The sequence below is a fragment of the Rhinolophus sinicus genome, linkage group LG03, assembly GCF_036562045.2.
Source record: "Rhinolophus sinicus isolate RSC01 linkage group LG03, ASM3656204v1, whole genome shotgun sequence".
NCBI lineage: Eukaryota > Metazoa > Chordata > Mammalia > Chiroptera > Rhinolophidae > Rhinolophus > Rhinolophus sinicus.
In genome coordinates, this window is record NC_133753.1 from 51,370,233 (window position 1) to 51,383,650 (window position 13,418).

Sequence of the window (13,418 nt, forward strand, 5' to 3'; positions counted from 1 at the left end):
CAATTTGACCCCATTGGATATTTGAAGAGCACACCATGGATATAATTTAAATTGTATTTTCTCTTCTTTATGGTTTTCTCAATAACATTTCCTTAGTTTTCTTTACTGTAAGAATAAAGTATATAATATATATAACATAAAATATATTAATCTACTATTTATGTTATTGGTAAGGCTTCTAGTCAACAGTAGGTTATTAGTAGTTTAGTTGTGAGGGAGTCAAAAGTTATACATTGATTTTTGACTGCACAGGAGTTGGTGCCTCTGCATTGTTCAAGGGTCAACTGTATTTATACCGTGTTTCCCCAAAAATAAGACCTAGCCAGACAATCAGCTCTAATGCATCTTTTGGAGCAAATATTAATATAAGACCCAGTCTTATTTTACTGTAATATAAGACCTGGTTTTATATAATATAATATAATCCCAGGTATAATATAATATAATATAATATAATATAATATAATATAATATAATATAATATAATATAATATAATATAATATAATATAATATAATATAATATAATATAATACCGGGTCTTATATTAATTTTTGCTCCAAAAGATGCACTAGAGCTGATTGTCTGGCTAGGTCTTATTTTCAGGGAAACATGGTAAGACTGAAAAACTGGAAGCCACCTAAGTACATATCAATAAGGAAAGGGCTCACTATATTATGGAGTTCCCACTTTATATTCTATTATATAGCAATAAATATAAAAGCTAAGGGGTAACATTTAAAAATTCTTATGCTATTAAGTAAAAATTATATGTGCATATTTTACATTTAAAAACATGCATAAAAGGAAAATTGTAGGAAAATATACAAACAGTGATAACAAGTATTCTGAAGTGGGGGTTTATTGCTTATTTTTCCCCACTCTGTTTTCTAAAGTTTCTGAACTATTATTTTATTTTAACAGAGAAATAAATGATAGGGCCTATTTGCTAAACACTTATGTGCCAGGCACTCCATAGGCTTTATCTCATTAGAACTTCAGAATAACCTGTGAAATAAATCCTATTATTCTTCTCAGTTTACAGGCAAGGAAACTTGGGTTGAAAGGTTTAGAAACTTTGCCCAAGAGCCCACAGCTCTTATGCAAAAGAATCCAGATGAGAACTAGGCAACTGATTTTAGAGTTTAAGCTCTTCATCATGGCGTCTGCTTCCCAAAATAATATTACGAGAATTTGCATTCAAAGAGACCTGTTCTCCCAAGAGCTCTCCTACTCTCCCAGCAGAATAAAAGCTTCCGCCTCTAGGCTCTCATTGCATTCTTAGTACTTCTACCACCACCATTACCACCCTGCAAGAGAGTGACCTTATTCGTTTTCAGAGTACCAGGCCCTGAACTCTTTGAAGAACAGCACGGAACGGTACCTGGCTCAGTAGGTGTCAGTAATTATTTATTAGCTGAAAGAATGATTGTTTGTTAATTAAATTATAGAATATGCTTGAACAATATTTAGAACTGAACAATTTAGTAATTTGAGATAAGGTGACCCAGAAATATCCTGGGGCCAGCTTACTCGTCAGAGGGGAAAGAAGGACAGCATTGCGGGAGGACTCAGTGAAGAAGGGTTGTCTGCGCAGAAGTAAAGGGACTGGAGGCATCACCTTGTTCCTCACTTTCTCAGAACAGACTGAGGGTACAGGGAGATGGCTGTGGGTCCAAATCACAAGGAACCAAGACATTGTCCTTTTCGGTTCAAGCCAGGGTTTGAGAGAGTAAGTCAGCATTGTTTCTCTTTTGCCTCCAATAGAAAGGACCTGAATTCACAGGAGAAATCTCTAACTCTTCTTCAGCAATTCTTGACTCCAATCCCATCTTCTTCATTATAAGATAAATTGGGCTTGACTGAATGGAAAAATAGGATCCCTGAGAAACCCTGTAACTCTTACCCATCCCCAAAGTCCATTCTGAGACACACCTGGGGCCCTTATTGACTCAGCTAAATGCTCCAGTCAATGTATACATGTAAAGCTTAATAATTCCCATCCTCCCTGTCCTTCCTAACCTACCTGGGAGAACAGACTTTTGGCACTTTGAAACTAGAAGGAATCACCTGGTCAATCTGTCTGTTAATAGTGACTGGTGCTCAGAGAGGTCAGGGACCCCTACTATCTCGCCTTCAGGGACTTCTTCCCTCTCCCTCTACCCTTCTCTCCTTATATCTTTTTCTGTATTGCTGTCCCAAGTTTAGGAAACAATACCTCCGGCCCCTTTCCTTCAGATGGCACTAGTTTTCCCTTGTTTCCACCTGGCTAATCTAATCTCCAAGCTGGAAAGGATCTTAAGGGTAACATTCCACACTGTCTACCATCTGGTCTTTGAATATCCTTGAGAATCCCCCTTTCCCACTCTCCACCCCTAGAGGTTACCCAGACAAACTTCTAACACCTGTAGTGACTGTAGTCCTGGGACAGCAGGATCTATATTTAGCCCAGCCATGATTGCTAGAAAAATCTTCCTTTTATTGAATGTAATTTCATCTTACCATAATTTCATTCATGTATGAAATCATCCATTTATTTAACAAATATTTATTGAGCACCTTTATGTACCAGGTATTGTACTTCCACCAAATCTCCATGGAGGGTATACATATGAGTCTAACCTCTTCAGCACTTAATAGCCAGAGCCCTTCAGATCTTTGAAAGCTGCTATCACATCAAATCACATACACCTTCCCCACCCTCCTAACACACCTTCTCTAGAATAAACATCCCCATTCTCCACTCATTGCTGTGTGACATCATTACCTTCTTAGTTCCTTTCCTTTGGAAGCATGCCCACTTGAAATGTGACATTTGGGGATGAGTCTAGTACTCCCAGTATAGAGTACAGTAAGACCCTCAACCACTTCATTTGAATACGATGCTTCTATTATTGCAGCTTATGGTAACATTCCTTTTTCTGCCAGCTACATCTCTCTGTGTCTTTATCACTGAAACTTTTCCTGTAATCCTAGGTCGTCTAGACTGTGTTCCAAGTTACTAACATGATCCCCGAGGTCCAGTTTCCTATCTTATTATACTCAGTTTCACATTTTTCCTTTTGTTCTTATGTGATCGTTTTCAACTAGATTCTAAATTTTCTGGGCATATACTGCTTACAACGCATGTTCCTCATACTATTCATTCTAGTCTTACAAGTAATCTGATAAATGCTAATATTATCCCCATTTTACAAACGAACAACCTGAGATCCAAAAAGTTCAGTAATTTGCTGAAGTTGCACAGGGAGTTGGGGCAGAGCTATTACTTTGATTCAGATGCTCAGATTCCAAGTCTCAGATCTTTACAAGTCACATTTCCTTGTCAGTCTCTGAAGCTCTGGACACAGGGCTGAGCACATGGTGAGTGAGCAATAAGAACTTGTTGCCTGTTTGGTTTATTGGTCAAAATGGAAAGAAATGGGCTGAAGGCATAGGGGCATAAATTTTTCATCCATCCATTGAATGGAAGTGGGTAGAGTTGGTGAACTGGAAGGTCATTTTATCCTCATGCCCACTCTAACCTGCCCCATGTATAAGTCCTTCACATAAGAGAAGAACTTAGAGTGGCTGGAGAGTTCTCCCCTTCCTTCCTTCTTTCCTTCCTTCCTTCCTTCCTTCCTTCCTTCCTTCCTTCCTTCCTTCCTTCCTTCCTTCCTTCCTTCCTTCCTTCCTTCCTTCCTTCCTTCCTTCCTTCCTTCCTTCCTTCCTTCCTTCCTTCCTTCCTTCCTTCCTTCCTTCCCTCCTTCCTTCCTTCCTCCCTTCCTCTGCCCTGACCAAGTTGACCAGGAGCATTCAGTAAGGGACACAGTAAGTGATGAAGAGTCTGTCAAACTGGCACTATTGATCCTGCATAAACTGACCAGAATAGTTGTGCTATTGGCTATCCCACAGATTCTTGGACTCAGCTTGTTTAAAGGTCAGTAAGATAGAGACACTTCAGCAATTCTAGCTACCTTGAGCACTTAGATAAACCTATGTGCATAGACACACCTGTGGGGAGACACAGAGGATCTGTGATGCCACCTAAGGCTCAACTACCACAATTCAGTCCTTGAATTGAGACTGAAATGTCTTGTCTTGTGGTCTCCACATTTACATCATGTGCACAAAAGAGACATAACAGTGAAGCAAACCGCATTTGCCCTTGCAGGGGTTGCAATGTCCAGTCATCTACTTTTTCTGGACCTCAACTTATAAGAAACAAGTGTAAGCATTAAAGAGGAAGTACAAAATCTCTTTTAATGGTATCAAATTCGACAAAGGCAAAAATTGGTCAAGAAAGCGTGGGTGTTGCCTAGTGACCTGACTTTGGAAACACAGCCTCTCCTTTCTGACAGGCCTACGGTGCTTCCATACAGTCCCCTGATGAAATCGTGTCTTTTCACCAAAGTTAGGTCTTTGTTGAATGTTTACTTACTTGGTCTGCAAATGCATTCTCCAGAGACAGATATGGAGCGGGATAGGTTGCAAAAATATGTGCTGTTGCATTTTCTCCCACGATGAGCAGTTTTCCACCAGCAAAGGACATGAGTCCATCTGTAGAAGACAGAGGTCTGGCATGTTAGTGTTCTCTGAACAGGGGTGAGGGAGGCCCATGCCAGTTCTTATGCTAACCAACTGCAGTCAAATACTCAGGTTCAGTTTAGCGGATACATATTGTGTGCCTTTCTTCACCACAGAGTATGGTGGTTTTACAGCTGCCCAGAGAAGTCCCAGGATGGTGGTCAAGGGTAGAGAGCCCTGATTGCCCTCAATGTTTCACTCTAAACTTGGGCCAAATCCTTAGCCAGTGGGTCCTAGAAACCAATCTTCTTTGGGGGAAATTGTTGGAATTTTTGAGATTGACTGAAAGCCAAAGTGGAACTTGAACCTACTCTAGGCAGAAATCCTAACTCCCACAGTGTTCTCAGTAACCTCTAATACCAGCCCACAATTTGAGGGCATCGTGGAACAGTGTGGAAGTTGCCCTTGAGACAGCAGTTCCCACACAGCCAGTGCTGACCCCAGGTTTCTCCTACCACAGTTCAATTCCCTCATTTTTCCAGGATGAAAACTGAGACTAGTAAGGTCAGATGACTTAGGTAAGTCACACAGCTACTTATTTAGTTCACACAGAACTGAAGTCTGGGTCTTTAATCGTCAGTACTGTGTCTGTCCCCCAGGATGGTTGCAGAACATAAGCCCTGGTTGTTGGACAGAAGGGGGAAGGGGTTTCCCACCCAGCCCATTTCTCTACTGTGTCCCTTCTGGCAAAGACTTTGCTCCAGATTCCTTCTCTAAATACTTAGTTGTCACACCCTTTGCCATCAAGCAATGCCTCCTCTCCCAGCCAAATCAGAGAAAGCCATGGAGAAGCCTACTACTTATTTTGTACATGTTCGCATCGTAGCACTGGTTGGAGCTAAATGTAGGCCTCCTTTAAGTTCTGTCCCCCTTTCAGTTGCGACTATTTTCATTAAGAGGCTTCATGAAGTTGCCTTAATGATAATGTTGGCCCCATTATTTAGAATTTAAAACTCTTAGAATTAATTGCCTGTCAATCATAAATGCTTCCTGTTCTTGCCTTATCTCACCTCTTCCTACTAAGTAATTCAGACTTTCAAATTCTGCCCAGTTCTCCTAACTCTAGACTCAGGAGTCTTACTCACCATAGTAAATACCAAAGAGAGTGGCGGCTCCTACAAAGGCTCCCAAGAACTGGGCTCCTACATAAAAAGGCAATTTGGACCATTGCATTCGTCCAAAGAGACACATTGCAAAAGACACAGCTGGGTTGATATGGCCACCTGCAAAGGAGAGAAGATGATCAGGAATGTTAGAAGGCAGGTTATGGAGAATTATTACGAAGAAAACCTTCTCTAGAGACCTTAGGCAGAACTCAGTCTTCTAGATAGAGAACTGTATATGAGGACACAACAGTGTGTGTGTGTGTGTGTGTGTGTGTGTGTGTGTGTGTGTGTGTGTGTGTGTGAAACAGAGAGGGAGGGAGGGGAAGAGAGAGAGAGAGAGAAGGAAAGACTAATAATTATGGCATCATTAGACACTGGTTTGGAAGTTTAGGTTTTTGAAAAACAAGTCAGATATAGAAAGAAATTTGCACTCAAGTGTCTCATTTTCTTTCTGTCTATCTATCTATCTATCTATCTATCTATCTATCTATCATCTATCTATCTATCTATCTATCTATCTATCTATCTATCTATCATCTATTATTCTACTGGGTTTCCTCTATCTATAAAGTGATAACCTCAAAGAGATTGATGTAATCTATTAACTTCAATATACATTTTTTAAAGCTAATATACAATATACTTATAAGGTTTAAATCTATCTATATCTAACCATTCCTCAGTCCATATCCAGAGGATATGAAAACAATGTTAGGACTGAAAAGAAACATCTCTTTACGGGAAACTGACCGTTGGTCGGTGGGCTGAGCCTCTGACTGAGCTCAGGGGTTCAGTTTATTTTGAGGTGATCACAGTGTCTGAATGGATTCTCCGCCGTTCCTCTGCATAAACAGAATTTCTCTCACACACAGAAATGTAGCAACACTTCCGTCACCTCAACTTAAATTATGGGTAGAGAAATCAGCCTCCTGATTCTCATCTAGCCACAAGATCAGATAGAGAGTTTGCTCTGAGAGTTTGCGCTAAGATGCCCAACTGGTTTTGCTAGTAACATTCGGAACACTTGCCAGATGCTATCACAGGGTATTACATGCACTTGATCTTCATAAGAAAGAACCCAGTGAGATGGGTACTGCTCCAGTTAACTGGTGGGGAAACTGAGGCACAGAACTACAGTAACTTCCTTAAGGCCACATGATTAAAGGGGTAGAACTAGAATTCAAACCCAGGCTTATCTGAACTCTTAGAGTTTATGGTCTATGTTATACCACTCCCAGAACATGTTCAATCAAGTTTATAATGGCTTCTATGTCTTAGAGGACAGGAGAAAAAAACAATTTCAAAAATCGTCTTTGAGTATGTGGGCTCATTTCCTAGGGACAAAAGATGTTCCTTTGAAGAGTGTAGATGAATGACATTTTGTGTAGGGAGGGAATTAGAGTCACTGTTAATGTGGCCGCACTGAAATGTGGACCTTTGGGTTGTAAAAATAGTTGTAAACAAAAGAGTGATGATGATGATGGTACTTTGACATTTGACCCTCCACAGAACCTATAGGTGAGCTTGTTTTTGGAAGCCCTCCCCTCTGAAGAAAATTATGCTTTTCCTGAGTTTCTAAGCCAAGGTGGGTTTGCACCAGCGAGGGGTTCAGGCTGCTGGTAAACCACAAGGGTCCTTTCTACACCGGCCCCTGCCACTCAGGGGCTAACATGAGCAAGAAAATGCCAATATGTCAAAGCACAGATGATTTCCTAAAGACTTACAAACATGGCAACTTTTACTTTTGAATCCAATGGAGTCATAATTCTGGAGACTAGCAGCGCAGTGTACTAGGAAAACTGAAAACAGGTTAGGAGCAGGGAACACAGGGCGGTGGAAAGTTCCTGAAGCCGGCCTTGTTCCCCTTCTCCCAGAGGCCAGCTGGAGGTAGCCACCACCCAGACAGCTGGGAGGGACCATTGTGAAAGGACAAGGGGACATAAGAAATCACCTCCAATCAAAACTACCTCCCCTCAGATGAGTCCACCAATGTGAAAAATATGTAGCAAGCTCCTCGTCTGAAATAAAACTTCCTGCAGGTAGGTTTAGGAATTTCACCCCTCATAACCACGCTGAGGCAGGAACTATTATTCTCCTTGGACTTCACATGCCACAAGGCATTTGGTAGGTATGAAAGTTGAAGAAATATATAGTCAGAGGCCTTTATCCTGATAGCTCAGGGTACGAAGATCTCCAGAGGGAAAGTTGTTTGACAGTCAGAGAGGGTGTGTCTGGGACAATGCTTTGCAAAGCAAGGAGGACAATTTCTCCTTGCAGAGATAAGTGGTCACTCTGGCTACCCCGAAGGACAAGGCAGAGCAGCGTAGCGGAAAGAACATGAGTGCTAGAGTCAGAGAGTGCCGCACTCAAACTCTGGCCCTGCCAAGGTTGTTGTGGTGATCAGATTATTCCCAGAAAGAGCCCGAAGGGGCAGCTGGAGCCCACGCGGCCTGAGATGAAAGTCTTATGTGAACACGTCGAACTTTTCCAAGGTTCTGTTCTAGATAAATCCCCTCCTCCCACTACCCACAGGCAATTCTATGATCCAGATAGCCTTCACATTTTATTTGTCATTAAGCAAAACTATTTTGCTTTTTCGTTGTATTTATACCACGTATAAAATGCTACATCAAAAACAACCACCATAGCTAGGTACAAACAGGCAGTGTAACACTCAGTGAGGGGCACTGCATCATGAAGGCAGTATGAGTTCTGATTGGCTGGATTGGGTTGCCAGACCACGGCATGTTCTCAAGGGAAGTGGGGTGTAATAACTTCCTTGCAGTAAGGTAATGTTTTATATTTCAAAACCCGATGTCCGCTCACCTTACCAGTTGGTGACCACAGAATGGGATCCCATTTGTTTCTGCCCAATATATATTGGCTATTTTTGGAATCCTCAAAGAGGGACTCACAGGTACCCACAAACCAATAACGTTGACTGTAGCCACCAGGAGAAAGTCGCCTCCCGCATGCCATCTTCCTTTCCTATTCCTGCAGCTGCTGAAGCCAATACTGAGCCTGTGTGAATGTCATCGGTGGGCCAGTGTGTTGTCTGCTCACGTTCCCAAAGCCACTAGTTTTCAGGGAGCCTGAACAGCATAGGTTCCAAACAGAGAGGGAGAGATAAGTTCCCTTTCCAACCCAGTGCTACCTTTTGTCAGCCAGGCTCAGAAACTGCTCTACCTGTATTTGAGGATCTCGCAGTCTCTCACAAAAAAAGTTAGGCAGCTCCCAACCCTCATGCAGAAACAAGTCTAGTGAAAACAGTCCCGTCAGTTCTTGGCTTCACCCTCTGAGCACAGGGGATGAACCCTACTCCAGGGGCCAGCCAGATGGGAAGACTCCACACCAACCTTCACTCCCTCCTCCCCTTCCAGCTGGCCTCTGCTCTTTTTCCTCCTATGCTGACTGCCAAAATTCTCAAGTATATCAATGGATGCAAACAGACATGAACAGTGGTGGGGAAGGGTGTTAGGTACATTGGTAAGGTCTGGGACCAATGAATCCTAAGCAAGTATTTGGTGATGTTCAATTCAGGGTGTCATGCAAGCAAAATACTTCAAAACCACATCCCCACCTTGAAAGGAAAGAAGGAAGGAAGGAAGGAAGGAAGGAAGGAAGGAAGGAAGGAAGGAAGGAAGGAAGGAAGGAGGCTGATTTGCTCAGCTGGTTAGAGCACGGTGCTCTTAACAACAAGTTTGCCGGTTCGATCCCCACATGGGCCACTGTGAGTTGCGCCCTCCACAACTAGATTGAAACAACTACTTGACTTGGAGCTGATGGGTCCTAGAAAAAAACACTTAAAAATAAATTTAAAAAATTAAAAAAAAAAAAAAGAAAGAAAAGAACTAGCTGAAAATGTGCCCACATTTATATTGCACGGTTTGTGGAAACCAAACTTGTATAGATGTAGTGGGAGCATGTAGGCGGCATCAGTGGGGCATCCTGTGTGCTTCTTTTAATTCAGGAGTGTGTCCTGTGTCTGATGTTGAGTCCTGCACTGTAATTAAGCCTTGGCACATTCAGAGTGGCCCCCTGCTTGTCCTTGTGCCTTAGGTAGGCAGCATGGTGCTGAGATCACAGCAGAGGCTTGGTAGGAGTTTGAACAGAAACACTGCTCATACTAAACAAATTACGTGTATAGGAATCTATAACCTGGACTGCCCCAGAATCTGCGTCAGACTGTGATACAGAAAGGGTGCCAGCCAGCAAATGACTGTTCCATGTGCCCAGCTCAAGGAAGTCCAGGGAGTCTAAGCCATCATTCTTCAGTTCTCCCATGGCAGCACTTGTCACCAGGCCAGCAGGCCTAACTGCAGGCCCTGCCTGTAATGCCTTTCCCATAACAGGCCACTGGAACTGTAGTGTAAAAATGGGGACATGAACTTTGCTGTCACACAGACCTGGGTCAGATCTTTAGTCTGCCTCTTTACCAGCTGTGGGGCTTGCAGCAATGTACTTAATCCCTCAGAGCTGTAGTTTTCTCTGGAGAATGGAGACACTAATACCTGCCTCGGTCCCGCTGGAGAGGAGAGAGGAGCTAAAGTATGCACAGCAGCCAGCACCCTGTCCAGCTTGCCCCTGTTCCCTCTCCTCCCTTATCACCAGCGGTCTCGTCTTAGTGTTCTGAGCAGCCACACCAGGCTGCTGAAAGAGTCCTAGCGACTTTGGGAACTGGATCATTTTCACAATCCCTTCCTAAGTTCCCAGGCTGCATTAAATATCGTTTCATTTTGTTTCTCGAACCTTGAGAATGGTGTCTAATCTGCTCACCACTTGGGGCAGAGTTAGACCAAAATCTTCTAGACCAGACCTGTACCTCCATGAAAGCACCAGCCATTTTGTAAGTGACCTAGAGTCTCTCCGACTGTTGTAGATAAAGGTCCGGGGACTTGGCTCTGCTGGCGTGGCAATCTTCACTGGGCTATTCACAGAGTATCTGGGAAATGATTTGCAAGTGTGGGGTAGAGCAAGTAAAAGATCGTATTGACAGATGATGGGTATGATTCAGTGGCCAGATTTAGGAACCGGTCAGTTCTGAGTTCTAAGCCCTATCTCTGTCTCTTGCTAAATGTTGCCTTGGCACAAATCACTTGTCATTTGCTGGCCATTTTAATTTAAAATTTTATACCTTCTAAAAATAGAATCAAATACATATTCTTGCAGGATTGCTGAGATCTAAGTAAGTGAAGGTATATAAAGCACCCAGCACAGTGCTAGCACATTGAAAGGGTTAACAGTAGCCATTATTATTTTAATTACTTACCAGAGACACCTCCAGTCACATAGATGGCCATTACAACTGCCATTGCAAATCCAACATTGATAGTGACAATTCCTCCAAAGTGTCCTCGACTGAGGGTAGCTTGGGCAACACAGCCACATCCAAGGACCTGGAATGAGCAGAAACTCAATAAGTAAGAGAGATAGCCACTGTCAAAGACAATGGAAAGTCAGTCACAAGTACTTTTTAGGCAAACTCATGGATTGGGCTGCCACAGGCTTCATAGAATCTCCTTTCATTGCGCCTTCCTCCAACTGCACCAAATCTATTCATAACACTGAGCTAAAATCCTATCTTTTTGTGGAACTTTCTCTGACAACTTAAGGCCTCAAGGACTCTTCTGTTTCTTCTACCATGTCTTTACAATGTCATTTCATTATATGCCAGCTTGCCTTGTGGCACCCCACAAAAACTATAATGTCTACTGGGACAGCTGAGGCTTTTTTATATTCTCATATTCTTCCATGCTCAAACAATATTTGATGAAAGATAATAAAATATCTTAACACAAGCAGATAAAAAAACCCACAAATGCCGTGTAAATGCCTTTTCAAGAGAAAAAAAGTTAGTTTGGGTGGGAAATGTGAAACGTGGGATGTGTAATTTCTAAGAAGCATCAGCTGGGAATGCTGGGAAATTTCCAAGTGAGCAAGGACCTTAATGTGATTGAGTGAGTGTCGCAAACCTAAGTGAGGAGGATGGTGAGAGAGTATAATAAGCACACAACTTCAATTTCATTTGACCCTTCTCAGATCCATTACTCACTTTAAAGTGTAGAGTAAGATGTTTCCAGCACAGTACACATTACCACACACTCAATAAATATTTATTCGGTGAGCATGTAAATACTGAGCACTTCAGAAAAGAAGGAGTTGATGAATGTTAGGAATTCCTTAGAAAAATGTTTGCAAATGCATGTAACCTGGGGTCAGAGATCACCAAGGAAACTTGCAGTATCGCAAGGGGTCTGTGAGTCTTTGTGCACATCATACCAATGTCTAAAGAAGGAAAAAATAGCATGCCTTGTTTCTACCTTTTGTGGTCCAGTATTTTCATAATTAAGAATGGTTCCTATGCTATAGAGCTCTTGAAAATTTTTGAAGTTGGAAGAAGCCCCTTGGGAAACAATGTCATGGACTTTGGAATAAAGGTTGTATGAAGTGTTTGCTATCTTTACTCACCTGAGTAGGGTAGTGTGAATAAAGAAATACATACTCCAGCTACCATCTATTTGGTGTGTTCTTTGTGCCAGGCTCCCTGCTAAGTGCATTTCCTGTATTACTTCATCCTTGTCCCATTCTTAACTTATGATCACCCTGGCAGGGAAGTGTTGTTATCTTCGTTTTGTGTATGAGGAAATTGAGGCTGAGAAAAGCCAAGCAATTTGCACAATGTTACACAATTAAAACAAAAGAGACAGAACCAGGATTTGATCCCATATCTGTCTTAGTCAGAGGCCTGTGTTCTTAACCATGACACATTGGATGGAGGAAGACGTCATTAGAAGCAACCAATGTCCCCAAGAATTCATGAAACTATGCAGGGAGAACACTGGGGTTCCACAGGATGTGGGATAGAGGCACCAGTTTCCTATCTACCTATTGAAAGTGAACCGTTGTCTGGGAATGTTGAAGGACGCAGAGATACCAGGCAGCAGCCTTGTGTTACCGAGTATCAAAGGCCTCAATGGAAACTAGACACATCAGTCTGAGAAAGAAGGTCTGAGGTTGAAGCCCATTTAGGAGCCACCTTATAGGTCCTGGTTATTGTGCCAGGACAAGTGGTTTTACTGGTGACAACATTTGTTCAAAGAAATACCCAACAACTTGTGCTATTTCTCCAAAGCTTCCAATGACCTAGTGAAAAATCCGTTTCAGCCCTATTTCCCTTTTTTTCTCAGAGATCACTGAGACATGTTAGTGATTAATGCATGTTTTTCATTTCATGCAAAACCTATTAATTGATTTCTACTTTCTTAATTTCTAGCTGTCTTTGCATTGACAACTTCCACTAAATGAACAAGTGTTCACCAAGGGAAAACCAGACCTGAAGGCAGAGGAAAACCCTTTCCACTCTTGTTCTTTCTTATTATCTCCTTTCCTCTTAGTGTCTGTCAACTCTGTGGTCTTCAGCAGCAGGCACACTCATCTCCCCAATGCTGACCAAACCTGCCTAGTACTGGGATGCGTAGGCTGAGATAATGGTAGGACGGGCCTTGTTCATACTAGTGAACCACACCCACGAGCCACATAGATTTCCTGTGACACTGGCCAGCATTTGGGAGGCTTATCAGGATTCATATCTATTCCTTTTTTTTTATTAGTTTCAGGTGTACAAAGCAATGTAATAGACATTTCACCCCTTGCAAAATGATAACTTCCCTCCCCCAATCTATTACCCCTCTGACATCGTATATAGCTGTTACAATTCTATTGACACTATTTCCTATGCTGTACTTCAC

At 42.2% G+C, this 13,418-nt stretch overlaps 1 protein-coding gene across 1 annotated transcript in view; it reads right to left on the minus strand.

Annotated features, from left to right (window-relative positions):
• AQP9 (aquaporin 9) overlaps nucleotides 1-13,418 on the minus strand; it is a 41,430-nt gene that overhangs the window by 9,164 nt on the left and 18,848 nt on the right. The window contains exons 2-4 of the mRNA XM_019732309.2: nucleotides 10,940-11,066; nucleotides 5,650-5,787; nucleotides 4,419-4,537 (exon numbers count right to left, since the gene is read on the minus strand). Of these exons, the coding sequence (XP_019587868.2) occupies nucleotides 4,419-4,537; nucleotides 5,650-5,787; nucleotides 10,940-11,066 (384 nt within the window). The remainder of the gene's footprint in view (nucleotides 1-4,418; nucleotides 4,538-5,649; nucleotides 5,788-10,939; nucleotides 11,067-13,418) is intronic.